We start from the raw sequence: 26,036 nt of genomic DNA, 5'->3' as shown, positions 1-26,036 counted from the left end.
CAGCTTGTGTTAATACTGTTTCTATCTTCCAGTAAATCTTATTTCCATTATTGTTATAAGCTAACAGACATAAACCATGTATCATCTTAAAGTACTGCCATCCTTCCAGCCTTCTTTATCTTGCCCCCGATACTTTAATTCTTTGTATTCTTTCATCATTACATTTCATCAGCATAGGTCACTGTATCTTTTCATTCATTCCGCAAACATTTACTGGGAACCTACTCATTAGCACATATACACAGGAAAACAACAAAAAAATTACGATACATTTCCTTTCTCCAAGAGGTTCATAATAATAAATAAATAAAACGCATAGTTTTAAGTTTTATGTATAAATGTATATATAAAGTGCATTTACAAAGAAGCAAATTACTCTATCTGAAGAATTTAGGGAAGCTTTACTTAGGGAGTAATATCAAAGAGTAAAATTTTGGGTTGAGGGAGTGGAGGGTAGTATTAAAGAAGGGATGCCAATATTTTTTAAATAGTCCATGAACTTCTCTGTTATGTATTCTGTAGTAGCTAGAGCACAGAGTAGCAGATTACTAGAGATGAGGATGAAAAGAGTTTGACAGTTTATGATGAGTTTCATCATAGAAGGTTATTAGGACTGATAATAAGAAAGAATTTGGTAATATCTAATATGAGTGAGCATATAGTACAATGGGGAGTATACTTTTAGAACCTTTTTGTAATGCAGTTTGGTGATTTCTACAAATGTATATGCTCTTTGGCTTTTTGTTTAATAGGTTCATCACTTTGAATATGTCATTGTACTGTCTTCTTGCCTCCATTGTTTCTCATAAGTCAGCTATTAATAATATTTTTGTCCCCTGTTTGCTGCTTTCAAGATTTGCTATGTCTTTGTCTTAAAACAGTTTTGACTACGATATATCTAGATGTGGTTCTCCTTGTGTTTTTCCTCTTTGGGGTTTCTTGAGCTCTTTGGATGTGCATGCTGGTGCACATCCACATTTTACCTTAAATCGTTGTATGCTATATCTTCCATATTCTTTCTTTTAAATGAATAATTTCTTTCTTTTAGAATTTAAAAGGTTAATTAAATGAGAGAATGTGCAGTTTTTCACGTTTAATCTTAAGATCTGGACTTCTCTGGTGGCGCAGTGGTTAAGAATCTGCCTGCCAGTGCAGGGGACACGGGTTCAAGCCCTTGTCCGGGAAGATCCCACATGCCACAGAGCAACTAAGCCCGTGTGCCACAGCTACTGAGTCTGCACTCTAGAGCCTGTGAGCCACAACCTATGGAGCCTGCGTGCCACAGCTACTGAAGCCCTCGTGCCTAGAACCCGTGCTCCACAACAAGAGAAGCCACCGCAATGAGAAGCCCGCACACTGCAACGAAGAGTAGCCCCCGCTCGCTGCAACTAGAGAAAGCCTGCGTGCAGCAACGAAGACCCAACATAACCAAAAATAAATAAATAAATTTATTTAAAAAAAAAATCTTAAGATCCATAACTGAAATACGCTTTTTTTTTTCTTAGTATGAAAGAAACTGAATCCTTCCCAGTGATGGATTATCAGTTTTTAAAAAATTTCCAACTTGATAGATTTAAAAAATGGTTTCTTGTTTTAATTCGAATTAAACTCATTTGGAACTTGAAACTGAAACCTGATTCTTCCTGAAGACATATTACCCTTTAGCCCTCTCAATTTGAAGCTAGCGTTTTTTCCCCTGTGTATTTTATGGTCAAGAGGTAAAGTCATTGTTCCCCTTGGTCCCAAATGCTGTTTTCAGACCATTTCGCTTCTTCGGTTTAAAATCCATAAATCCTTTGAGTCTTTGTTGTCCAGCTGTATCATGGTCCTTTGTGCTTTTCTCTGCTTGACATCTTGGTCTGTCCCATTTAATTATTTGTAGTGCTGTCACCTCACACACAATCTTTTCTTTCTCCCAAGGCTTGCTGTCATCCAATGTGATTTCAGTGCCCATATGTTTAGTTCATTCTACACCCTAGCCCTGTAGTTCTACAAGTGTAGTCCCCCGACCAGCAGCATCAACATCACCTAGGAGCTTGTTAAGAGAATGCATATTCTCAGGCCCAGCTCCAGACTTACTGAATCAGAAACTCTGGGGACAGGGCCCAGCAATATGAACGACAAGCTGTCTTAGTATGGTTCTGATGCATACTTATGTTTGAAAACTCCTGCCATAGCCTTTCATTTCTGTGATCTACTCATTTCCAGGAAAATCCCCTTCACCTCAGCCATGTACTCCTAAGGCCACCACCCTAGGCCTACTCTAGTTCTACTCTTACTGACTTTACAAAATCATCTTTGCCTCTTCCTAAAAGAGTGCTCCTCGGGGTTCTGTCCATCCCACTATCCTCACTCTGTGCACTTTATACACTCTCCCTAGGCTTACATTGGAAATTCCCCAATTTTTTTTTTAATTTAATTTAATTTTTTTTTTTTTTTTTTTTTGGGCTGCATTGGGTCTTCGTTGCTGTGTGCGGGCTTTCTCTAGTTGCGGCGAGCAGGGGCTACTTTTTGTTGCGGTGTGCGGGCTTCTCATTGCAGTGGCTTCTTTTGCATGCAGAGCACAGGCTCTGGGCGTGGGCTTCAGTAGTTGTGGCACGCAGACTCAGTAGTTGTGGCTCGCGGGCTCTAGAGCGCAGGCTCAGTAGTTGTGGCACATGGGCTCAGTTGCTCCGCGGCATGTGGGATCTTCCCGGACCAGGGCTCGAACCTGTGTCCCCTGCATTGGCAGGCAGATTCTTAACCACCGTGCCACCAGGGAAGCCCCGGAAGTTCCCAAATTCATATCTCCAGATTAACACTCTTTTTTTGAGCCTGGGACCCATATATCCTAGTGCCTATCAGGCATCTTCATTTGTACATTCCTCTGGCTTTATCTTGTCCAGCCCTCCTACTACCTTTACCACCACCAGACTCATTCTTCTTGCTTCTCAGTATCAAATAATGGCATCACTTGGTGTTAAAGATTTGCCTGAATGAGAAACCTTGGTGATATCCCTGATACACTTTTCTCCTGCGTTTCTCAGAGTCATCCTTGCACGAAATTCTGTAAATTCCTCATCCTAATTACCCTTAAATCCATCCATTTCTCTCTGTTTCTACTGCCATTAACCTGATTCACGCCATCATCTTGTCTTAGCTGGGAATCTGCAACTGGCTCCTAAGTGATTCCCTTATACCCAGTGTTACCACCTTCCAGTTCTTCTTCACAAATGTCTTTCGTTGTCCTATATTGCTTACCTATTCAACTTTATCTTTTGCCTCACCTTTTCTCACATTATTCTAGCCACGTAGAGCTTGGTTTCTTGAAAGTACTGTGCATTTTATTTGCATTTGGTTTGGTAGGATTTTTTTTTACTTTTTTTCCTACTGTCTCCTGACTTTGTTTCTTACAAGCAGTACTCGCTTTCTGTTTTACTCTTCAGTTCTCTTAACCTACTCATCATCTTAGTCATTCTTAACACCTCAGTTTAACTCATTTTCATTTTGGTTTGGATAGACATCCTATGAGTTCCTTAGATCCTCCATATTTCCCTTACCCTGCACTTGTCTGTATTCTTTCTTAGGCTGTAAGTTGACTCCAGGTACCCTATTTATGTTGACTGAATTCTTTTCATATTTCCACTCAGGATGTGTGACTCTAACCTTGGTAAAATACTACACAGAAATTATTCACTGATCTTTCAGTGCTTCTTAGACTCACTTCTTAAGATTAGTGATTCATTGGATTCACCTTTTTACTCCTTCACAACGGGTGTGTAATAGGCACGTATCCTTGAATAAGTAACTGGAAATTTATTATTCTCCCTGCTTTCATAAGCGTATGTTATCATTGCTAACTCCAGTGATTGATTTGTGCTATGATACCATTAGGGCTATTTGGCTAAGTGGGGCTCCCCTTCTTTGATGCTTTCATGAGATTAATGAAAACTATTTATCTAAATTATTTATCACTTGAGACTGAATAAATGTTTGTCTCTGTTCATACTAGTAGTTGGTTAGTGGTTTGTGTTTTTTTTTTTTGGCTGCGCCATGCTGCTTGTGGGATCTTAGTTCCCCGACCAGGGATTGGACCCATGCCACGGTAGGGACAGCCTATAATCCTAACCACTAGGCCACCAGGGAACTCACAGTAGGTTAGTTTTTCTATGTAGTTGTTTGGGGCCTAAATTTCTTTTTCTATGTATAGCTTCTCTAGTAATCTTAGGGATGATAAAGGTAAACTTGTATCTGTTTAATCTTTAAAGACCTGCAAGTAATGTATTTAGTCACACCTTGACTAATCATTGTTATCATGAACACATATCTGGAATTGTGATGTTCTGATTCAACATCCTGCAAGGTGTGTCTAAAAAATGGAATGGTTTATTTTCATATATGGGGGTTTTTAGAAACAGATAAGCAGAGTTGATGACAGCAACTCATTGCCACTCACTCCTAGCAAAATTATGCCAGATGATTTTCTTTAAAGCTTTAACTGATACATAAGATTTTTAAAAAATGAACTAAAAATAGAGTTACCATATGATTCAACAATCCCACTCCTGGGCATATGTCCAGACAGAACTGTAATTCAAAAAGATACATGAACCCCTGTGTTCATAGCAGCACTATTTACAATAGCCAAGACATGGAAACAACCTCAATGTCTGTCAACAGATGAATGGATAAAGAAGATGTGGTACATATATACAGTGGAATACTACTCAGCCATAAAACAGAATGAAATAATGCCATTTCAAGCAACATGGATGGACCTAGAGGTTATCATACTAAGTGAAGTAAGTCAGAAAGAGAAAGACAAATACCATATGATATCACTTATATGTGGAATCTAAAGTATGACACAAATAAATTTATCTACCAAAGAGAAACAGACTCACAGACTTAGAGAACAGACTTGTGGTTGCCAAGGGGAGGGGGCATGGGGGAGGGATGGATTGGGAGTTTGGGGTTAGCAGATGCAAACTATTATGTGTAGAATGGATAAACAACAAGGTCCTACTGTATAACACAGGGAACTATATTCAATATCCTGTGATAAACCGTAATGGAAAGAATATAAAAAAGAATGAATATATATATATATATATATATATATATATATATATATATATATATATATATATATATATAACTGAATCACTTTGCTCTACAGCAGAAATTAACACAACATTGTAAGTCAAGTATACTTCAATTATAAAAAAAGATTTTTTTAAAATGGATCTTAGGATCTTGGTATAGATAATCCATACCTCTATTGACTAATTCCCCACTTGTCTGAAAAGGGCAGAAATGTTCTTTTAAAAATAGGTTGTCTTAAATTAGATAATATAACTTAAAAGCTATTTTTTGATAGTTATTTCCTGTTCCATCAACTTTAAGCAGTAAATCTTAACTACTTACTATGTAAGGTGAGGAAATTGCTGCCTCTGTGCTGTCATTCACCTTTAGTCTCTTCTACCCCCTAATTTCTGTTAGATACATAATTACTTTATATTGTCAACTTTATAGTTAAATCTATTCTGGAGCAGTTTCTTTTATGTTTTGTCAGTAGGTTTAGTCACAAAATGGTAAGCCAGTGCTTTTATAATATTATAATTGTAGATATTACATAAAGCCAAGTAATTGAATGGATCCAGAGCAAAGTAAATGTAGTCCTGTAAGTCTGTGCTGCTCCAAGAAGAATGAATATTCCAAACATCCAAGTCAGACGATTATTTTTTACATTCTATCACATAGGCTTGTGAAGCTGCGTAGACCCTCAGATGGTTTGTACCATCTGAGGCAAGAGACAAACTAAACTTTGATATGTGTATTAATCACAGTATAGTAGAGCATCTCGTCTTTTACAGTGGAAATACATCATTTTTATTTAATTATAATCAGTTCAATTTGCTGTGCATTGGTTTTTGTTTTTACTTTTTGAATTAAGTTCTAAAATAAATTCAGTAAAGTGTGTAAAGTACATTTACTTTAGAAGTATGTTTTACTAACCACACAGATCAAGGTACAGAATTTTTCCAGTACCCAGAATATTCATCCTTGTGACCCTTCCCAGACGGTATACATCTCACCCCCACTACCTATTCTGACTTCTGTCACCACCAGTTCATTTTACCTGTTTTTGAACTTCATTTAAATGGAATTATGTTGCATGTTCTTTTTCTGAGTGTGTATCAGCTTCAGTTAATGTAATGTGTTTCTTTGAGGTATGTGCATGTTGTTAAGTGTATGTGTATGTTTTTAGGTTTGTTTTGTTTTTTTCTATGTAGCATTTCATTCTCCTGATAATAGATACTTGGAGTTTTTTTGGTTTGTTTGTTTGGTTTTGACTACTGTGAAAAAACTACAAAGAATATTCCTAAAAGTGTCTGGGTAGATATGCACTGATTTCTTTTGGGTATATACTGAAGAGTGAGATTTCTAGCCTTACAATAGATACTGCCAGAGTATCTATCTAATTTTCCAAAGTAGTTGTACCTCCACTTCTCCTAGTTGTGTGTGACTGCTCTAGTCCTTGTTCACACTTGTATTACTAGTCTTTTCTAATTTTAGCCATTTTGGTGGGTATGTAGGGATATCTCATGGTGGTTTTAATTTGCATTTTCTTGGTGGGTAATGATGTCAGACATCTTTCGTTGGATATCACTTTTTACGAAGCGCCCATTCAAGTCACTTTCTCATTCTTAAAATTTTGTTATTTTGTCTATTTGTTAATTACTTTCTAAGAATCCTTAAAATATTCTGATATGAGTCTTTTGTTAGATATATGTATTACAACTATTTTCCCCAGTGTGTGGCTTACCTTTTTTTCTCTCTGAATGATTTTTGGTGAACAAAAGTTTTTATTTTAATGGCATCTGATTCCTAATTTTCCCTCATTTATGATTATTGCTACTTACGAAATCTTTGCTTACCCCAAGGTTGTATTTATTTTTAAGGCAGTCTACAGAGAATTTATGGAGAATGCTTTGAAAACATGTGACTTTAAAGTTGTATGTCTCATAGTGGAGTAAATTAATGCCCCCCCCATCATTTCTCTACGATGAAACAGAAAAACACTACTTTAGTATTCTAAGTAGGAAATTTGTCACAAATGTATAGAATACTGTCCGTTTTAAAATATATGCTTAAGGGATCAGAACTCAAGTTCACACTGAAAATAATTTCCTCGTCTCATTGAAATGCAAAATGAAATAATTTGTCAAGCTTTGGTAATTAATAAGGTAAAGTATATAGATAGGGATTAAATTACTGATAATTATTAAACTTTTAAAAATGTTTTTGAACTATAAATGTAAAGTTACAGATTGATGGGAAGCAGAGAAGGGTGTTGGAGGGCTGCGTGAAGCTGATTGTGTCAGGCCTAATAGGCCATTAAGGTTTTTGGCTTTTATTCTAAGATAGAGCCATGAGAGGATTTTGAGCAGAGGAATGACTTGGTCATAGAGGATTGCTCTGACTGCTCGTATTAAAAAGAGACTAAGTGGAGCAAGGACATTGCGAGACTATTAAAACAGTCCAGAAGAGAAATGATGTTGGTTTTATCCAAGACTGTAGCCGAGGAGGTAGTGAGAAATGGTTGGATTTTGGATGTGTTTTCAAGGTAGAGTTAGAGTCAGACTCTGATAAAAGAAGGAGATGAGCCAGAGATGATTGTAAGATCATTTTTACCTTTGATTGTGATTACATGAATTCAGATGATAGAATATGTTACATTTCTTTTTAAGTATTTTGTTTTATTATTTATTTATTTATTTATGGCTGTGTTGGGTCTTAGTTTCTGTGCGAGGGCTTTCTCTAGCTGTGACAAGCGGGGGCCACGCTTCATCGCGGTGCGCGGGCCTCTCACTATCGCGGCCTCTCTTGTTGCGGAGCACAGGCTCCAGACGCGCAGGCTCAGTAATTGTGGCTCACGGGCCCAGCCGCTCCCAGGCATGTGGGATCTTCCAAGACCAGGGCTCCAATCCGTGTCCCCTGCATCGGCAGGCAGACTCTCAACCACTGCGCCACCAGGGAAGCCCTACATTTCTTTTTAATGACCAGAAATTTAAGCAGAGATTTTTTTATAAAGTTGTTAATCATCACATTGTCATAATCCTACAACCCAAAAAGCCCACCAGTAGGGGAAGATGGAACGTAATACAGCTTTTAAAAAGATTTATGAATTATTTTAATACATTGGAAAATGCCTATAATGTTAGTTTTAAAAAACTAAGATATAAAATAATACATAGTAAATTTTCTGTTTAAAATTATATATCATACATTTATAGAAAAAAAGAGGAAAGGGTCTAGATTCATAAAAATCCTGAGTGGTTATTCCTCCTGAGCAATAGGGTTAAAGGTGATTTTTATTTCATTCTTTATATTTACCTATAATTGGTTTGTCAGGGGGAGGAAAAAACCCTTTTTAAAGAAAAATATTTCATCATTAGTCCTAAATTGAAGCGTAATATTGTTGACTTATTCAGAGTGCTATATAAGTATAAGGCATATAAGTATTATATGTTTAGTGTAAGTATACTAAAGTACTTGGCATACTAAAAAAAAATCCTGTGTTTAAAGTTACCTGGTTTCAAAGCACAGCTCTCCAGTTATCTCATTTGTAAAAGCGTAGAATTATCCCAAAACTCAAGGGCGTTTAAATGCTTTTGACCCTGTGCTCAGAATGTATATATAGATGGCATTCAGTAAAAGTCATTTTTTTTTACCTTGATAAAGAGCTGCCTTCTACGGTGAGAATTGGCATAATAGCTATTTTCCACATAAGTGATGGCAGCAGGACCTTGTGAAGAGAATTAGCTTATTAATGGCCAGGTTGACACTTGCCTTCTTGAGAATGCTTATTCTCAAAGACGGGAGATCACTTTCTTTTTCTTCCCTATCACCAACTTAAGGCTTAGTCATCTTGGCCTAATAGCTATGGCTGACCTTTATTCTCACCAGTTATGCTTAGGCTAGAATCATCTGTAAGAAATCATTAGGATTTGTCACATCAGAGAAACATTATGGGTAATAGAGGGAGTAAGATGTATTTGGAAATCAGGGATTCTGACTTTGAGTCTGTTTCTTAATTGATGTAAATTTCATATAACAATATTCACCATTTTGACTAGTTTAAAGTACACAATTCAGTGTACCAAAAGAAATCCCATATCCACTAAACAGTCAGTCTTCACTCCCTCCTCCCCCTAGACCCTGACAACCGCTCATCAGTTTTCTGTCTGTGTGGATTTGCTTATTCTGGACATTTCATTAAAATGGAGTCATACAGTATATGATCTTTCACGTCTGGCTTCTGTCACTTAACGTAATGTTTTCAAGGTTCATCCATGTGGTAGCATGTATAAGGACGCCATTCCTTTTTATGGCTAAATAATATTCCATTATATGGATATTCCATATTTTATTTGTCCATTCATCAGTTCTTAGACATTTGAGTTATTTATACTTTTTGTAGAAACGTTTGTGTTATTATTTGAACATTTGTGTGCAAGACTTTTATTGAACACATGTTTTTGATTCCTTGGAGTGAAATTGATGGGTCATATGGTAATTCTGTGTTTAACTTTTTGAGGAACTGCCAAGTGCACTAATCATTTTTATACCTCATTTTCAACATCTGCAAGATGTGGAGGTTTACTCATTTAAAAAATCCTTATTAAACACTTTCCACAGACCAGGCAGTGTACTGGACATAAGAGATCTTTTCATGGAGCTTATTGTTTGGTTGGGGATAGGGAAACAGGAAGGCAGATATTAAACAAATGATTATACAGATAGCTGTCTAATGAAAATTATGACACATTCTATAAAGGAGAGGTGTATAATGTGCCATAGGAACTAAGGTAAAGGTGGTCTGTGTCTAGACTGGTATGGTGAATTGTCAGAAAAGGCCTCTATGAGTAACGATACATCTTAGCTGAGTGAAATAAAATAATAATAATAATAATAGCAACTTCATCTTACATTTATTGAGTGCTTACTATTTGCCAGGCAGTATTCTAGTCGGCCAGCTCTATTTCTGCTCCCCATCTTACAGATAACTGAAAAATGGAAAAGTCAAAGAGCTTACCCCTCAGTTCATAGCTAGTAAGTTGTGAAGCCAGTATTCTAACCTAGGCTGTCCCACCTCAGAGCCCCACTATGATAGTCTTTTGTTTCCTTTCCAAGGGAGGTGGCCCCAAGCAAAAACCTCTGAGGAAGGGTGGTGCATACTCTTTTGAAAGAATACAGATATGAGGGGAGTACACTGAAAGTAGCTCAGGACAGGGTGGGGTCTTTTTTTTCTTTATTTTTGGCCACACTGTGCCACATGCAGGATCTTAGTTTCCCAACCAGGGGTAGAACCCGTGGTACCTGCAGTGGAAACTCAGAATCTTAACCACTGGACCACCAAGGAAGTCCCAGGGTGGGGTCTTATGGAAGAAGAGAAGTGAGTGGGATAAGAAACTCAAGAAATAGATGAAGCCAAATTGTACAAAACTTTCCTGTTCATTTAAGAGATTTTAATGAGATTGGGCTATGCTTTTTTTTTTTAACATCTTTATTGGAGTATAATTGCTTTACAGTGGTGTGTTAGTTTCTGCCTTATAACAAAGTGAATCAGATATACATGTGCACATATCCCCATATCTCCTCCCTCTTGCGTCTCCCTCCCACCCTCCCTATCCCACCCATCTAGGTGGTCACAAAGCACCGGGCTGATCTCCTTGTACTATGTGGCTGCTTCCCACTAGCTATCTGTTTTACATTTGGTAGTGTATATATGTCCATGCCACTCTCTCACTTCGTTCCAGCTTACCCTTCCCCCTCCCCGTGTCCTCAAGTCCATTCTCTACGTCTGCGTCTTTATCCCTGTCCTGCTCCTAGGTTCTTCAGAACCATTTTTTTTTAGATTCCATATATATGTGTTAACATACGGTATTTGTTTTTCTCTTTCTGACTTACTTCACTCTGTATGACAGACTCTAGGTCCATCACCTCACTACAAATAACTGAATTTTGCTTCTTTTTATGGCTGAGTAATATTCCATTGTATATATGTGCCACATCTTCTTTATCCATTCATCTGTCGATGGACACATAGGTTGCTTCCATGTCCTGGCGATTGTAAATAGCTGCAGTGAACATTGTGGTACATGACTCTTTTTGAATTATGGTTTTCTCAGGGCATATGCCCAGTAGTGGGATTGCTGGGTCGTATGGTAGTTCTAATTTTAGTTTTTTAAGGAACCTCCATACTGTTCTCCATAGTGGCTGTATCAATTTACATTCCCACCAACAGTGCAAGAGGGTTCCCTTTTCTCCACACCCTCTCCAGCATTTATTGTTTGTAGATATTTTGATGATGTCCATTCTGACTGGTGTGAGGTGATACCTCATTGTAGTTTTGATTTGCATTTCTCTAATGATTAGTGATGTTGAGCATCCTTTCATGTGTTCGTTGGCAATCTGTATATCTTCTTTGGAGAAATGTCTATTTAGGTCTTCCACCCATTTTTGGATTGGGTTGTTTGGTTTTTTGATATTGAGCTGCATGAGCTGCTTGTATATTTTGGAGATTAATCCTTTGTTAGTTGCTTCTTTTGCAAATATTTTCTCCTACTCTGAGGGTTATCCTGTCATCTTGTTTATGGTTTCCTTTGCTGTGCAAAAGCTTTTAAGTTTCATTAGGTCCCACTTGTTTATTTTTGTTTTTATTTCCATTTCTCTAGGAGGTGGGTCAAAAAGGATCTTGCTGTGATATATGTCATAGAGTGTTCTGCCTATGTTTTCCTCTAAGAGTTTGATAGTGTCTGGCCTTACACTTAGGTCTTTAATCCATTTTGAGTTTATTTTTGTATATGGTGTTAGGGAGTGTTCTAATTTCATTCTTTTACATGTAGCTGTCCGGTTTTCCCAGCACCACGTACTGAAGAGGCTGTCTTTTCTCCACTGTATATTCTTGCCTCCTGTATCAAAAATAAGGTGACCATATGTGCATGGGTTTATCTCTGGGCTTACTGTTCTGTTCCATTGATCTATATTTCTGTTTTTGTGCCAGTACCATACTGTCTTGATTACTGTAGCTTTGTAGTATAGCTTGAGGTCTGGGAGCCTGATTCCTCCAGCTCCGTTTTTCTTTCTCAAGATTGCTTTGGCTATTCGGGGTCTTTTGTGTTTCCATACAAATTGTGAAATTTTTTGTTCTAGTTCTGTGAAAAATGCCAGTGGTAGTTTGATAGGGATTGCATTGAATCTGTAGATTGCTTTGAGTAGTATAGTCATTTTCACAGTGTTGATTGTTCCAATCCAAGAGCATGGTATATCTCTCCATCTGTTTGTATCATCTTTAATTTCTTTCATCAGTGTCTTACAGTTTTCTGTGTACAGGTCTTTTGTCTCCTTACGTAGGTTTATTCCTAGGTATTTTATTCTTTTTGTTGCAGTGGTACATGGGAGTGTTTCCTTAATTTATCTTTCAGATTTTTCATCAGGAAAAATGATGTATAGGAATGCACGAGGTTTCTGTGCATTAATTTTGTATCCTGCTACTTTGCCAAATTCATTGATTAGCTCTAGTAGTTTTCTGGTAGCGTCTTTAGGATTCTCTATGTATAGTATCATGTCATCTGCAAACAGTGACAGCTTTACTTCTTCTTTTCCAATTTGGATTCCTTTTATTTCTTTTTCTTCTCGGATTGCTGTAGCTAAAACTTCCAAAACTGTGTTGAATAATAGTGGTGAGAGTGGGCAACCTTGTCTTGTTCCTGATCTTAGAGGAAATGCTTTCAGTTTTTCACCATTGAGAATGATGTTGGCTGTGGGTTTGTCGTATATGGCCTTTATTATGTTGAGGTAAGTTCCCTCTGTGCCTACTTTCTGGAGAGTTTTTTATCATAAATGGGTGTTGCATTTTGTCAAAAGCTTTTTCTGCATCTATTGAGATGATTATATGGTTTTTCTCCTTCAGTTTGTTAATATGGTTTATCTCATTGACTGATATGCATATATTGAAGAATCCTTGCATTCCTGGGATAAACCCCACTTGATCATGGTGTTTGATCCTCTTAATGTGCTGTTGGATTCTGTTTGCTAGTATTTTGTTGAGGATTTTTGCATGTATGTTCATCAGTGATATTGGTCTGTAGTTTTCTTTCTTTGTGACATCTTTGGTTTTGGTATTGGGGTGATGGTGGCCTCGTAGAATGATTTTGGGAGTGTTCCTCCCTCTGCTATATTTTGGAAGAGTTTGAGAAGGGTAGGTGTTAGCTCTTTTCTAAATGTTTGATATAATTTGCCTGTGAAGCCATCTGGTCCTGGGCTTTTGTTTGTTGGAAGATTTTTAATCGCAGTCTCAATTTCAGTGGTTGTGATTGGTCTGTTTATATTTTCTATTCCTTCCTCCTTCAGTCTTGGAAGGTTGTGGTTTTCTAAGAATTTGTCCATTTCTTCCAGGTTGTTGGAATATAGTTGCTTGTAGTAATCTCTCATGATCCTTCATATTTCTGCAGTGTCAGTTGTTACTTCTCCTTTTTCATTTCTAATTCTGTTGATTTGAGTCTTCTCCCTTTTTTTTCTTGATGAGTCTGGCTAATGGTTTATCAATTTTATCTTCCCAAAGAACCAGCTTTATTTTTATTGATCTTTGCTATTATTTCCTTAATTGCTTTTTCATTTATTTCTGATCTGATCTTTATGATTTCTTTCCTTCTGCTAACTTTGGAGTGTTTTTGTTCTTCTTTCTCTAATTGCTTTAGGTGTAAGGGTAGGTTGTTTATTTGAGATTTTTCTTGTTTCTTGAGGTAGGATTGTATTGCTGTAAACTTCCCTCTTAGAACTGCTTTTGCTGCATCCCATAGGTTTTGGGTCATTGTGTTTTCATTGTTATTTGTTTGTAGGTATTTTTTTATTTCCTCTTTGATTTCTTCAGTGATCTCTCGGTTATTTAGTAGTGTATTGTTTAGCCTCCATGTGTTTGTATTTTTTTTACAGATATTTTCCTGTAATTGATATCTAGTCTCATAGCGTTGTGGTCGGAAAAGATACTTGATACAATTTCAGTTTTCTTAAATTTACCAAGGCTTGATTTCTGACCCAAGATATGATCTATCCTGGAGAATGTTCCATGAGCACTTGAGAAGAAAATGTGTTCTGTAGTTTTTGGATGGAATGTCCTATAACTATCAGTTACATCCATATTGTTTAATGTGTCATGTAAAGCTTGTGTCTCCTTATTTATTTTCATTTTGGATGATCTGTCCTTTGGTGAAAGTGGGGTGTTAAAGTCCCCTACTATGATTGTGTTACTGTCGATTTCTCCTCTTATGGCTGTTAGTCTTTGCCTTATGTATTGAGGTGCTCCTATGTTGGGTGCATAAATATTTACAATTGTTATATCTTCTTCTTGGATGGATCCCTTGATCATTATGTAGTGTCCTTCTTTGTGTCTTGTAATAGTCTTTATTTTAAAGTCTATTTTGTCTGATATGAGAATTGCTACTCTAGCTTTCTTTTGATTTCCATTTGCATGGAATATGTTTTTCCATCCCCTCCCTTTCAGTCTGTATATATCCCTAGGTCTGAAGTGGGTCTCTTGTAAACAGCATATATACGGGTCTTGTTTTTGTATCCATTCAGCCAGTCTGTGTCTTTTGGTTGGAGCATTTAATCCATTTCCATTCAAGGTAGTTATTGATATGTATGTTCCTATTACCAGTTTCTTAATTGTTTTGGGTTTGTTATTGTAGGTCTTTTCCTTCTCTTGTGTTTCCTGCCTAGAGAAGTTCCTTTAGTATTTGTTGTAAAGCTGCTTTAGTGGTGCTGAATTCTCTTAGCTTTAGCTTGTCTGTAAAGGTTTTAGTTTTTCCATCGAATCTGAATGAGATCCTTGCTGGGTAAAGTAATCTTGGTTGTGGGTTTTTCCCTTTCATCACTTTAAGTATGTCCTGCCACTCTCTTCTGGCTTGCAGAGTTTCTGCTGAAAGATCAGCTGTTAACCTTATGGGGATTCCCTTGTATGTTTTTTGTTGTTTTTGCCTTGCTGCTTTTAATATTTTTTCTTTGTATTTAATTTTTGATAGTTTGATTAATATTGTCTTGGCATGTTTTTCTTTGGATTTATCCTGTACGGGACTCTGTGCTTCCTGGACTTGATTGACTATTTCTTTTCCCATATTAGGGAAGTTTTGAAGTATAATCTCTTCAAATATTTTCTCAGTCCCTTTCTTTTTCTCTTCTTCTTCTGGGACCCCTATAATTCGAATGTTGGTGCATTTAATGTTGTCCCAGAGGTCTCTGAGACTGTCGTCAATTCTTTTCGTTCTTTCTTCTTTATTCTGCTCTGTGGTAGTTATTTCCACCATTTTATCTTCCAGGTCACTTATCCGTTCTTCTGCCTCAGTTCTTCTGCTATTGATTCCTTCTAGAGAATTTTTAATTTAATGTATTTGTGTTGTTCATCATTGTTTGCTCTTTAGTTCTCCTAGGTCCTTGTTAAACATTTCTTGTATTTTCCCCATTCTCTTTCCAAGATTTTGGATCATCTTTACTATCATTACTCTGAATTCTTTTTCAGCTAGACTGCCTATTTCCTCTTCATTTGTTTGGTTTGGTGGGTTTTTACCTTGCTCCTTCATCTGCTGTGTGTTTCTCTGTCTTCTCATTTTGCTTAACTTACTGTGTTTGGGATCTCCGTTTTGCAGGCTGCATCTTCGTAGTTCCCGTTTTTTTTTTTTGGTGTCTTCCCCCAGTGGCTAAGGTTGGTTCAGTGGGTTGTGTAGGCTTCCTGGTGGAGAGGACTGGTGCCTGTGTTCTGGTGGCTGAAGCTGGATCTTATCTTTCTGGTGGGCATGACCGCGTCCAGTGGTGTGTTTTGGGGTGTCTGTGACCTTATTATGATTTTAGGCATCCCCTGTGCTAATGGGTGGGGTTGTGTTCCTGTCTTGCTAGTTGTTTGGCATGGGGTGTCCAGCACTGTAGCTTGCTGGTCGTTGAGTGGAGCTGTGTCTTAGCGTTGAGATGCAGATCTCTGGGAGAGCTTTCGCCGTTTGATATTATGTGGAGCCGGGAGGCCTCTGGTGGACCAATGTCCTGAACTCAGCTCTCCCACCTCAGAGGCAGAGGCCTGACATCCGCCGGAGCACCAAGACCCTGTTAGGCACACGGCTCAGAAGAAAAGGGAGAAAAAAAGAAAGAAAGAAAAAAATGAAGTAAATTAATGTTATTAAAATAAAAAATAAATTATTAAAAATTAAAAAATTAAAAAGTAGTTTAAAGAAAGAATAAAAAATAAAAGAAAGTAGAGAGCAACCAAACCAAAAAAACAAATCCACCAATGATAACCAGCGCTAAAAAGTATACTTAGAAAAACAACAACAACAAAAAGGACAGACAGAACCCTAGGACAAATGGTAAAAGCAAAGCCATACAGACAAAATCACACAAAGAAGCATACACATACACACTCACAAAAAGAGAAAAAGTAAAAGAAAAAAAAAAAAAAGGAAGAGAGCAACCAAATGAATAAACAAATCTACCAATGATAATAAACTCTAAACACTTAGATAAACATAAAACCAAAAACAAATTAGATGTACAAAGCAAACCCCAAGTCTACAGTTGCTCCCAAATTCTACCACCTCAATTTTGGGATGATTCATTGTCTATTCAGGTATTCCACAGATGCAGGGTACATCAAGTTGATTGCGGGGATTTAATCCGCTGCTCCTGAGGTTGCTGGGAGAAATTTCCCTTTCTCTTCTTTGTTCGCACAGCTCCTGGGGTTCAGCTTTGGATTTGGTCCCGCCTCTGTGTGTAGGTCACCTGCGGGCGTCTGTTCTTCGCTCAGACAGGACGGGGTTAAAGGAGCCGCTGATTCGGGGGCTCTGGCTCACTCAGGCCTGGAGAGAGAGGGGTACTGAGTGTGGGGCGAGCCTGTGGCGGCAAGAGGCCGGCGTGACGTTGCAACAGCCTGAGGCGCGCTGTGCGTTCTCCTGGGGAAGTTGTCCCTGGTTCACGGGACCCTGGCAGTGGTGGCCTGCACAGGCTCCCAGGAGGGGAGGTGTGGATAGTGACCTGTGCTTGCACGCAGGCTTCTTGGTAGCTGTAGCAGCAGCCTTAATGTCTCATGCCCGTCTCTGGTGTCCGCGCTGATAGCCATGGCTCGTGCCCATCTCTGGAGCTCGTCTAGGCGGTGCTCTGAATCCCCTCTCCTCACGCACCCCGAAACAATGGTCTCTTGCCTCTTAGGCAGTTCCAGACTTTTTCCCGGACTCCCTCCCGGCTAGCTGTGGCGCACTAGCCCCCTTCAGGCTGTGTTCAAGCAGCCAACCCCAGTCCTGTCCCTGTGGTCTGACCTCTGAAGAAGCTGGAGCCTCAGCTCCCAGCCCCCGCCTGCCCCGGCGGGTGAGCAGACAAGCCTCTCAGGCTGGTGTGTGCTGGTCGGCACCAATCCCCTGTGCGGGAATCTCTCCGCTTTGCCCTCTGCACCCCTGTGGCTGTGCTCTCCTCCGTGGCTCCGAAGCTTCCCCCCTCCGCCACCCCCCGTCTCTGCCAGTGAAGGGGCTTCGTAGTGTGTAGAAACTTTTCCTCCTTCACAGCTCCCTCCCACTGGTGTAGGTCCCGTCCCTATTCTTTTGTCTCTGTTTTTTCTTTTTCTTTTTCCCTACCCAGGTACGTGGAGTTTCTTGCCTTTTGGAAAGTCTGAGGTCTTCTGCCAGCGTTCAGTAGGTGTTCTATAGGAGTTGTTCCACATGTAGATGTATTTCTGATGTATTTGTGGGGAGGAAGGTGATGTCTATGTCTTACTCCTCTGCCATCTTGAAGGTCTCTCTCTGGACTGTGCATTTTTGATATCTTTCTTGCTGGCTTTGTGAGTTACTCTTTTTCTGCTTTAACACCATTTTCTTATAATACTCACAGGAATGTTTACTATTAAAATTAATGGAACTTAAGCTTCAGGGTTCTTCACTTTCATGGGTTCCTGTGAATTCAAGAAATTCTTGTGAATTAAGGTGTTCTAGGTGGATAAAGGAAGCCAGGTTGCAGTCAGTAGGCATTTCTGATAAATTACCAAAAGATTTCAGAAGAAGGAGGCTATCAAAATTATATCTAGCAAAACCTGGATCCATTTCTGAACATTCCTACCAACATCCCTTATTTCACACACAGATTTTTGGGAGGGGATCTTAGAAAAGGTGGCTGAGAATTGCTGTCTTAAGGCAAGATATCAGAGTCAGAAAACTCTAAAAGGGGCCTAAATTTGACAATATTGGTAAGTCATTAGACTACAATACAAACTGGGTAAAAATAGAATATTTAGGGTATAAGAAATGGGGAAATGTCTACCAAAATAAAACTATAGAAACTTTGAAATTATTGTTTTGATTCCTACAGTTCTATTTGTTGACAGTTTATGCGTATTTTAGTATTTTTCAATTTAAGGCAGTTTTCATAGCACAGAGCATTGAGATTTTATTTTATAAATGAGGAAAATATTCTTAGCTGAAAACTTCCTAATAAACTTTTATTCTCGCTTTCAGGCGCCTGATCACAGATTCAAAAGTTAAATTAAAGTATCAGCATTTAATAACAAATAGCTTTGTAGAGGTAAGTGATCGCATAAGTTTTCCTTCTTTAAATAAAAGGAATTCTGTTTATTAATAGAAATATCAGTTTGTCTTATATAAGAAACACCTTTACAGTAACTTCAATTTTTGTCTTCATTTATGAAGCATACCAAAATACCTTTTTTCTCAAAGGAATGTGATAAACCAATAAGTAGATGTCTTTTCATCGATCTTGAGCTTTGAGAATAAAATAATTTTATAGTCTTCCTTTATCCCTAGCAGAGAATTTTAGCTGATTATTAGTGATGTCATGTTTAATCATGTTGGGCACTCTAACCCTGCTATATCTCTGCTTGTTTTACCTTCCATTACCAGTAAACTTCGTTTAAAAAGAATTATGTAGTGATTTTTTGTTTGTTTTTATCAAATATGTCTTAACAGAAGTTGGCAAACTGTGGCCTGCCTGTTTTTGTAAATAAAGATTTATTTGAACATGCAGTTTTATTCTGTGACTGCTTTTGTGCTGCAGAGGTAGAGTTGAGTCGTTGCTAAAGAGGCCATATGGCCCACGGAGCCAAACATCTCTACTTTCTGGCTCTAAGTGAAAGAAGTTTGCCAGCCCCTGTACAAGAGCACCAGTGTAACTTGGTATTTCAGTTCTAGAATGTAATTTTAATTTTTATTAGAGATTAAACTGAAGGTCAGATCTTCTAGAAAATAGCATTTTTTAAGAATAGTATATTTTTTGAAATGGTCAATAAACTTGAGTTCTGATGGAGTGTTCCTTGAGCCATGTTTTGTCTCATAATAAAAATACTTCAAAAGTTATATTTCTTTGATGAACTAAAATGGAATCTTTGCTGTGGTTTAGGCACTGGCTTTTGTTCTTAGAAGAGCTTTCTGTGGTCAAAGAGAGAAATTCCATGTGTATCCCTCAGCTTGTTTTATACTATTCTATAGCATGTAAACGCCTTCCCTAAGTAGAAGCGTATCTTGTTTTCTTGTATCTTTTAAAATTGCCCTGAAATAGAACCATAGACAAATTGATGCTTGTTAATGATCACATAATGGTGATCATTTATTTTAAAGTTCTCAGTGGGATTTTGAAGATAGAACAAGAGATAGGTTATATATTTTATAATACCAGGTCTTCAAGGGATCTATAATCTTAGAAGAACAGTACATCCAAAAGCATTGCTGTAGGAGACTAAGTATTGCTGGCAGGTTTTTATGTGTCAGTGACACCATCCCCACTTTGTGATAGTGAGGAAGTAGTATAAATAATTGCATGGTGTACTGGAAAATCTTGCATCATGATTTAATTTGCTGTCATTTTTTATGTTCCAACTTGTATTTCAGTGCAATCGACTGTTAAAGTGGTGTCCTGCCCCAGATTGCCACCATGTTGTTAAAGTCCAATATCCTGATGCTAAACCTGTTCGCTGCAAATGTGGGCGCCAGTTTTGGTAAGCAAGTGATTTCCTAAATTGGAGTAGTGCACATAGCTTTTCTATTTATTTTTATTAGTAAAATAGTAGAAAAAAAGCAACTATACCCCAATTTTTAAAAAAGAAAAAAAATAGAAAATATTCTTTATCTGAGGTAGGTGGGTGATGTTGACTTTAAATAGTTTGTATTTCTTTTAAATAAAAATTAGATTAAAAAGTCACATCTTAAGATAGTTTTTCCTCTTTCTTTGTTGCTCTAACTTCTGGATTTATTTTCTTATGGGAAAAAAAATGCAGCGGTAATCACATTCTCTGTGTGCTCCACTGGAACGTATATGGCAGCAAATTTAAAGATCTGGGACAAAAACTCAGTTCTTCTCATTTCTTTTTTTTTCAAGTTTATCTGTTTTATATTTATTATTACATTATTTATTGTAAATTTAAAAAGTTCTTCTCATTTCTGATTGACTGCTTATTTTGTCAAATTATGTTTGGTTCCCTTATGGCTCTTGATCTGTTTTTAGGTTCTCTCTTAGGAAATAAAATACACAGTTAGGTGTTTTGTTTTGTTTTTAATTTCCTTTATTCTGACAAGTTTAATCTTACTCTTAAAAATATGCAGATAAATTTGGAAAGATAAAACTTAGTTGATAGATGTGCTTTCTTTAACTAAGAGTTGTTCTATGGGGCCCCTGGCCACAGCTTTCTTGGTAACCTGGATTCCTGGGAGTGCTGTAGCATACTCTTTAGCCTTTGAATTTTAGGTTCAGTTTAGCAGGGAATGTCCAATATCACGTATTAGAGAGTTAAGATGATCTTCCATTCCCTTATGGATCTTTTAGGAATGAGAAGCCAGTCAAGCCAGGGGGCTCTGTAACTAACAAATAAACATTTTATTGGCATTCCGTATCATTCTTCTTTTTCTCCAAACATCTATAGAATTAGACTTATATATCATTAATACTAAATATTTCCAAAAAGAGTAGGTAAACTCATAGAGATTAAATTTATGTAAAATACATGCTATTTTGGTAAAGATTAAATATTCATTATTGTTTCAGAGTTTACGCTGTAGACAGAGGGTAGAGTCTGATTCCTTACCTACTTTCAAATATACTTTTAGTATGAAATATTTCAAATACAGACTTAAGTATAGAGAATAACAACGAGTACTTACATAGTTAAAACCCAGCTTAATCAGAATCAGTATTTTGTTTGTTTTTGTCAAGAAATAAAACATGACAGATACATTTGAAGCTTCTTGATGTTCCCTTCTCCATTCCATTCCCCATGTTCATCTCCAGAAGTAACCGTTATCCTGACTTCATTTAAACTGATGTAGCACTTTATTCTTCTAATTTGCAAGGGATTTTTGGCATTCCCAAATTACTTGATTAGCTGATTAATCAGCCATACCATGGTTACTTTTTCACAAGCATTTGTGTTTATTCTTAATTTATACTTTTTAAACAAATGTATGTACCATGTGCCTAGAAAACAGAAAGGGATTAGCAATTAGTATAGTCTTAGAGAATATGTAGACATAGTCTTTTGCTTTATACCTTGTTTGGTACAATTTATCTCTACTGGCTGAGGTTCATTTGTTTGGATCATGCAGAGATGTGACTTGTTTGCTTCCCACATATTGCTTACTGTGCATTAGTACTAAAGTATAGAATTACCCTACAAAGTCATTCTTTAACTCTTCATTTGGAGTGTTAAATAAAATATTTAATATATGCCTATGAAGCATTGGTTGAAATTTAAGTTCAAATTATTGAACATGATTTCATTTTGGTTTCAGTTAGATAATGGTCACAACAAGGAATTATACATATTAAAAACTATCAGAAAAATACAAATCTAACTAAACTGATTTTATTGTCTTAACAGTTTGGTAGCTATTTAAATAGTCATCTATTATGAAATTGTCATCATAGCATGTCTTCATGCTTACAAGTCATTCCTCATTTCACACACACACACCCAAATATGTGTTGGTCCCAATACTAAATGCTAAATAATTTACTGTAGAATAGAATAGACATGGTTCCTGTCCTTGTATTTTGCAGTCACTAGAAACTGGTGAAAGTATTGAGGAACTGTAAAGCATGAAGTTGTTTGTTTGTTTACTTTACTTACAGTAGGTAGGACTTAATTCTTTTAACTCTTGTGTCACTTAACAGCTTTAACTGTGGAGAAAATTGGCATGACCCTGTTAAATGTAAGGTGAGTTTGCCTGGCATTTTCATTTTTAAATAAGGTAGTAGAGTACTTCTAAGACTTGATGACTGAAAGCCACAGCCCACAAGTTTGTTATTTATTCATTAGTAAATGGAAGATAGTAATTTACCCTTTTTATTTCAGGTGATCTTTGCAAGTATTCAGGGAACATTCCTTAGGAATAAAATCATCTCCTGATTATTATCAAGATAATGGGGAAAAAAAAAGATATTGAGGGTTAAGGCACCTCCCTTGGAAGGCTTTGTAATTAGCTGAGGGGAATGACACACCTTGCAGCTGAGCCTCTCCTTGAGCTCTAGGTTCCCCACTTAGCTTCAGCCAGAGAAGGTCCTCCTTTGGTTGATTTTTGTGTTGATGTAATTTGCTATCCTTGAGTCTTCTGTTGTACTGAAAAAGGTTCCTGTTTTCAAACAGTGGTTGAAGAAGTGGATTAAAAAGTGTGATGATGACAGTGAAACCTCTAATTGGATTGCAGCCAACACAAAGGTTGGTATTTTTCTTCAGTAAACTCTTGGTATTGAAACTGATAAGGATAGGTGTATCAGCATTAGCAAAAATAGTAAGTTTACCTAATAAAGGGCCTAGTTTTACCTTTTTCTTGATTAAGGTTTACTTTTTATTTTCAGAATTATTGCCTATTAATAATTTGCCTTTGTTTTACTGTTTGAGTTTATTTTATTGATTACTATAGTGCAGTACGCACGGTACTCTGCTGTAGAAGTTTTCTTCTATCAGAAAAGCAGTAGTTGATAATTTTTCTACCCTGGGGTTTGATAATATCTTTTCATACTGTTCTTGGCTGCCTTTTAGTATACAAATGTATTATAGAGTTTTTTCCACCTAGCTTTTTTTTTTAACTAGGCTATATTTCTGCCTTTTAAAATCCCCAGGGTTTAACTTCTAAGGAGTCATTCTTTAGGGCAGTGTTCAGTCAGAATAACCGAGTAACTTATTATTATGTAACTGAATTGGGCTTAACAAGTTTAACATTTTTAACATGTTAAACTTCCAAAATATGATTTATTAAGAGACTTGAATCCTGAGAAATAGAAGCTTTGGGGTAATATGAGTATCCTTGGTTTTTTGGTTTTTATTTTTTGAATAACATTGGTCATGATACTAGTTTCAAAATTCAGTATCTTTATGCCATGAACCACTTCTTTAACCCTAGATGAATGTCTTACAAATGCAGATAATCTTGAGCACCCTTCTTTTCTATCACTAAGTAATAAGTAAGCATTTGAATCCGAACTGTGTACCCAGCTAATTTCTAAGTAGAAAATTGTGTAAACATTCAATTTTACATCCTGTTTGTATAGGAAGTGACTTGGGTGATGGATAATAAGGTTATTCATGGGCTACTCATTTTTATTATTGTCTTTCACATATGAAGATGATGTTTTAAAGAATATTGAGTTGTTTGACCAGAGTTAGTTACAGCTTTGCACTCTTCCATCACTCAGTCTCAGGATAGTGATAAGAATGAGTGCTTAAATGATGAAGGCCAGCACATGATTTTATACCATTAGTACCCTGCTCTACCCATAAAGATTAAAATATATGTATACATTTCTATCTCCCAGAAAGCATTAGCAGTAAAACAGTGAGTCCTGTCGCATAAAACAAATGCCCACATCTTTGAAGAATGTAGTTTTGAAGTTGATATTTCTGTGCTCTCTAAAGCCATCATGATAAACATACCTTATGGCACTCAAAAAAACCTAACTATAATGTCAGGAAGTGGTTGCTTTTGTTATTTTTTAAAACTTTCCTGGTAGCCAAGCATTCTTTTTCAAAAATTGAAGATTTCCCCACCAGAAATGTTCATTAAAATCCCAGAATCTGCTTTCAAACCAGTATTTAGAATAGGGCAGTTATATTTTCCCTAAGTAGTTTGATTAAACTGTAGCCCTCTTTCTGTATCTAGAAAAATCCCCAAATACTCTGAATCCCCAAGATGTTTAAAATAGGGAGTATAGGCTTGAATATGTTTTGAGTTTGTTTAGAAGGTAGATTATTAAGCAAGAATGGCAATTTGTAATAACAGATTTATCTACTTGGCAGTTTTGAGATGAAACTGAGGAGTTTTTCTTCTGAGACATTTCAGAAGCTTATTTTTGTTATTAGCTTTTTTAAAGGATTTGCAGATGGTTGGTATATTAAGAAATTAATACTAATTAGTTAATTATAGCTAAGAAATATAGAATGAAACAGATATATTAGGCCTGGAATTTGCTTCTTTGGGAAAATGTAGTATTTTTTTTTATGTGAGTGACTTCAAAAATTTGATTGAAAATGTATAATTAAATATTGCTGTATTGACCTATTGAATTACTATAGTTTATGGGTAGTGTAGTCTGTTCACAATAGCTGAATTGCAAGTAATATAATGGGTGATCCTCTCCCCCCGTTATGGGAGTAACAGATGTCAGATACAAAAATGTACAACAAAATCCAAGCTTTACATCTTATGGTTTTCTTAAAAATAATGAGTAAGTTTAATTTTCTAGATTTTTCAAGAGAAAAAAAAAACATGCCTGCAGGGTAATAACTTTGGCTCATTAGCAACTGAGAAAATGATACGGTCTTGGAAAAAAGAAAAGTCATCTCTGTAGCACAATTGTAAATGGACCACAAGAAAGTTGGGAAATTCAGTAGCCACAAAAAGAATTTACCCATCTTGCTTGCCTGATTCCTGAGGCCAAATTGCTTGGGTTTGTATCCTGACTCTACCATTTGCTACCTGTGTGACCTTGGACTAGTTTCTTTAAAATTTTCTTAGTTTATTCATCTGACAAATGGAAATAAGAGTAGGGCCACTATAAAGATTATGAGTTAATGCATATAAAACACTGAGAACAGTGTATGGGATACAGGAAGTACTCAATGATTATTTCTAGATGACACTAGAAAAATATATTTACATGAAGAAAATGTTTAACCTCCCATAAAACTATTATTACTATGTGTTTGGTTAAAAGTACTTAAAATGTTTTTGTCTCCCAACCCCACTAAAACAAATCCTTAAGTTGTTATACATCTTAATAGCCAGTAATAATAACAACTCGTTTTCAATGGTATTTATTGTTTGACACTGAGTGCTTTACATGTATTAATCACAATAACTGTGGTATTTAAAAATAAACCAAATCTAAAACTGGCTTCTCCTCAGTGTAGCATTGACACCAACTTTATAGTTTCTCTTCATAGGAATGTCCCAAATGCCATGTCACAATTGAGAAGGATGGCGGTTGTAATCACATGGTCTGTCGTAACCAGAACTGTAAAGCAGAGTTTTGCTGGGTGTGTCTTGGCCCTTGGGAACCACATGGATCTGCCTGGTAGGTTGGGGAAATGAAGGGAAGAACATGTTCACATAAGTATGTGATGTATCTGCCACATATTATGAATAAGGTTTCTACCTCATGGAAATCACCATCTAACTTGGGAGCTAGATAAATGAATACAGTGTGTGATCATTGTTAAAAGTATATGCAAGATATCCAGAGAGAGGGATTAATTAGGCTTATCTCACAGATCATGTAACAGTTGAGTTGAACTTCAAGGAGGACTAAGGGTTCATTTGTTTAAAAAGTGGTAGGAATAACATTCAGGGCAAAAAGAGCCGCATGAACAATGGTAGAATGATGTGAAAGTACATGACTTATCCAGAAAAGAGTTGCATTGTCTAATATGTCTTTCTAGATAATAGTTGAAAACTCAGAGACTTGGCAAAACCCCTTCCACAGTTGTGTTTTAGTTACCCTGTACTGCCATTAGACAAAAA

General features: G+C 36.8%; 1 protein-coding gene across 2 annotated transcripts in view; it reads left to right on the top strand.

Moving 5' to 3' along the window:
- Window positions 1-26,036, top strand: part of ARIH1 (ariadne RBR E3 ubiquitin protein ligase 1) — a 116,356-nt gene that overhangs the window by 76,996 nt on the left and 13,324 nt on the right. For both annotated transcript variants that reach the window (XM_059912807.1, XM_059912806.1), the window contains exons 6-10: window positions 18,531-18,597; window positions 19,917-20,023; window positions 22,192-22,234; window positions 22,664-22,735; window positions 25,460-25,590. In XM_059912807.1, coding sequence (XP_059768790.1) covers window positions 18,531-18,597; window positions 19,917-20,023; window positions 22,192-22,234; window positions 22,664-22,735; window positions 25,460-25,590 — 420 coding nt within the window. The remainder of the gene's footprint in view (window positions 1-18,530; window positions 18,598-19,916; window positions 20,024-22,191; window positions 22,235-22,663; window positions 22,736-25,459; window positions 25,591-26,036) is intronic.

Source organism: Balaenoptera ricei, chromosome 2 (genome assembly GCF_028023285.1).
Source record: "Balaenoptera ricei isolate mBalRic1 chromosome 2, mBalRic1.hap2, whole genome shotgun sequence".
NCBI lineage: Eukaryota > Metazoa > Chordata > Mammalia > Artiodactyla > Balaenopteridae > Balaenoptera > Balaenoptera ricei.
The sequence above is the reverse complement of the archived record's forward strand: the minus strand, read 5'-3'. Positions and strand labels throughout refer to the sequence as shown.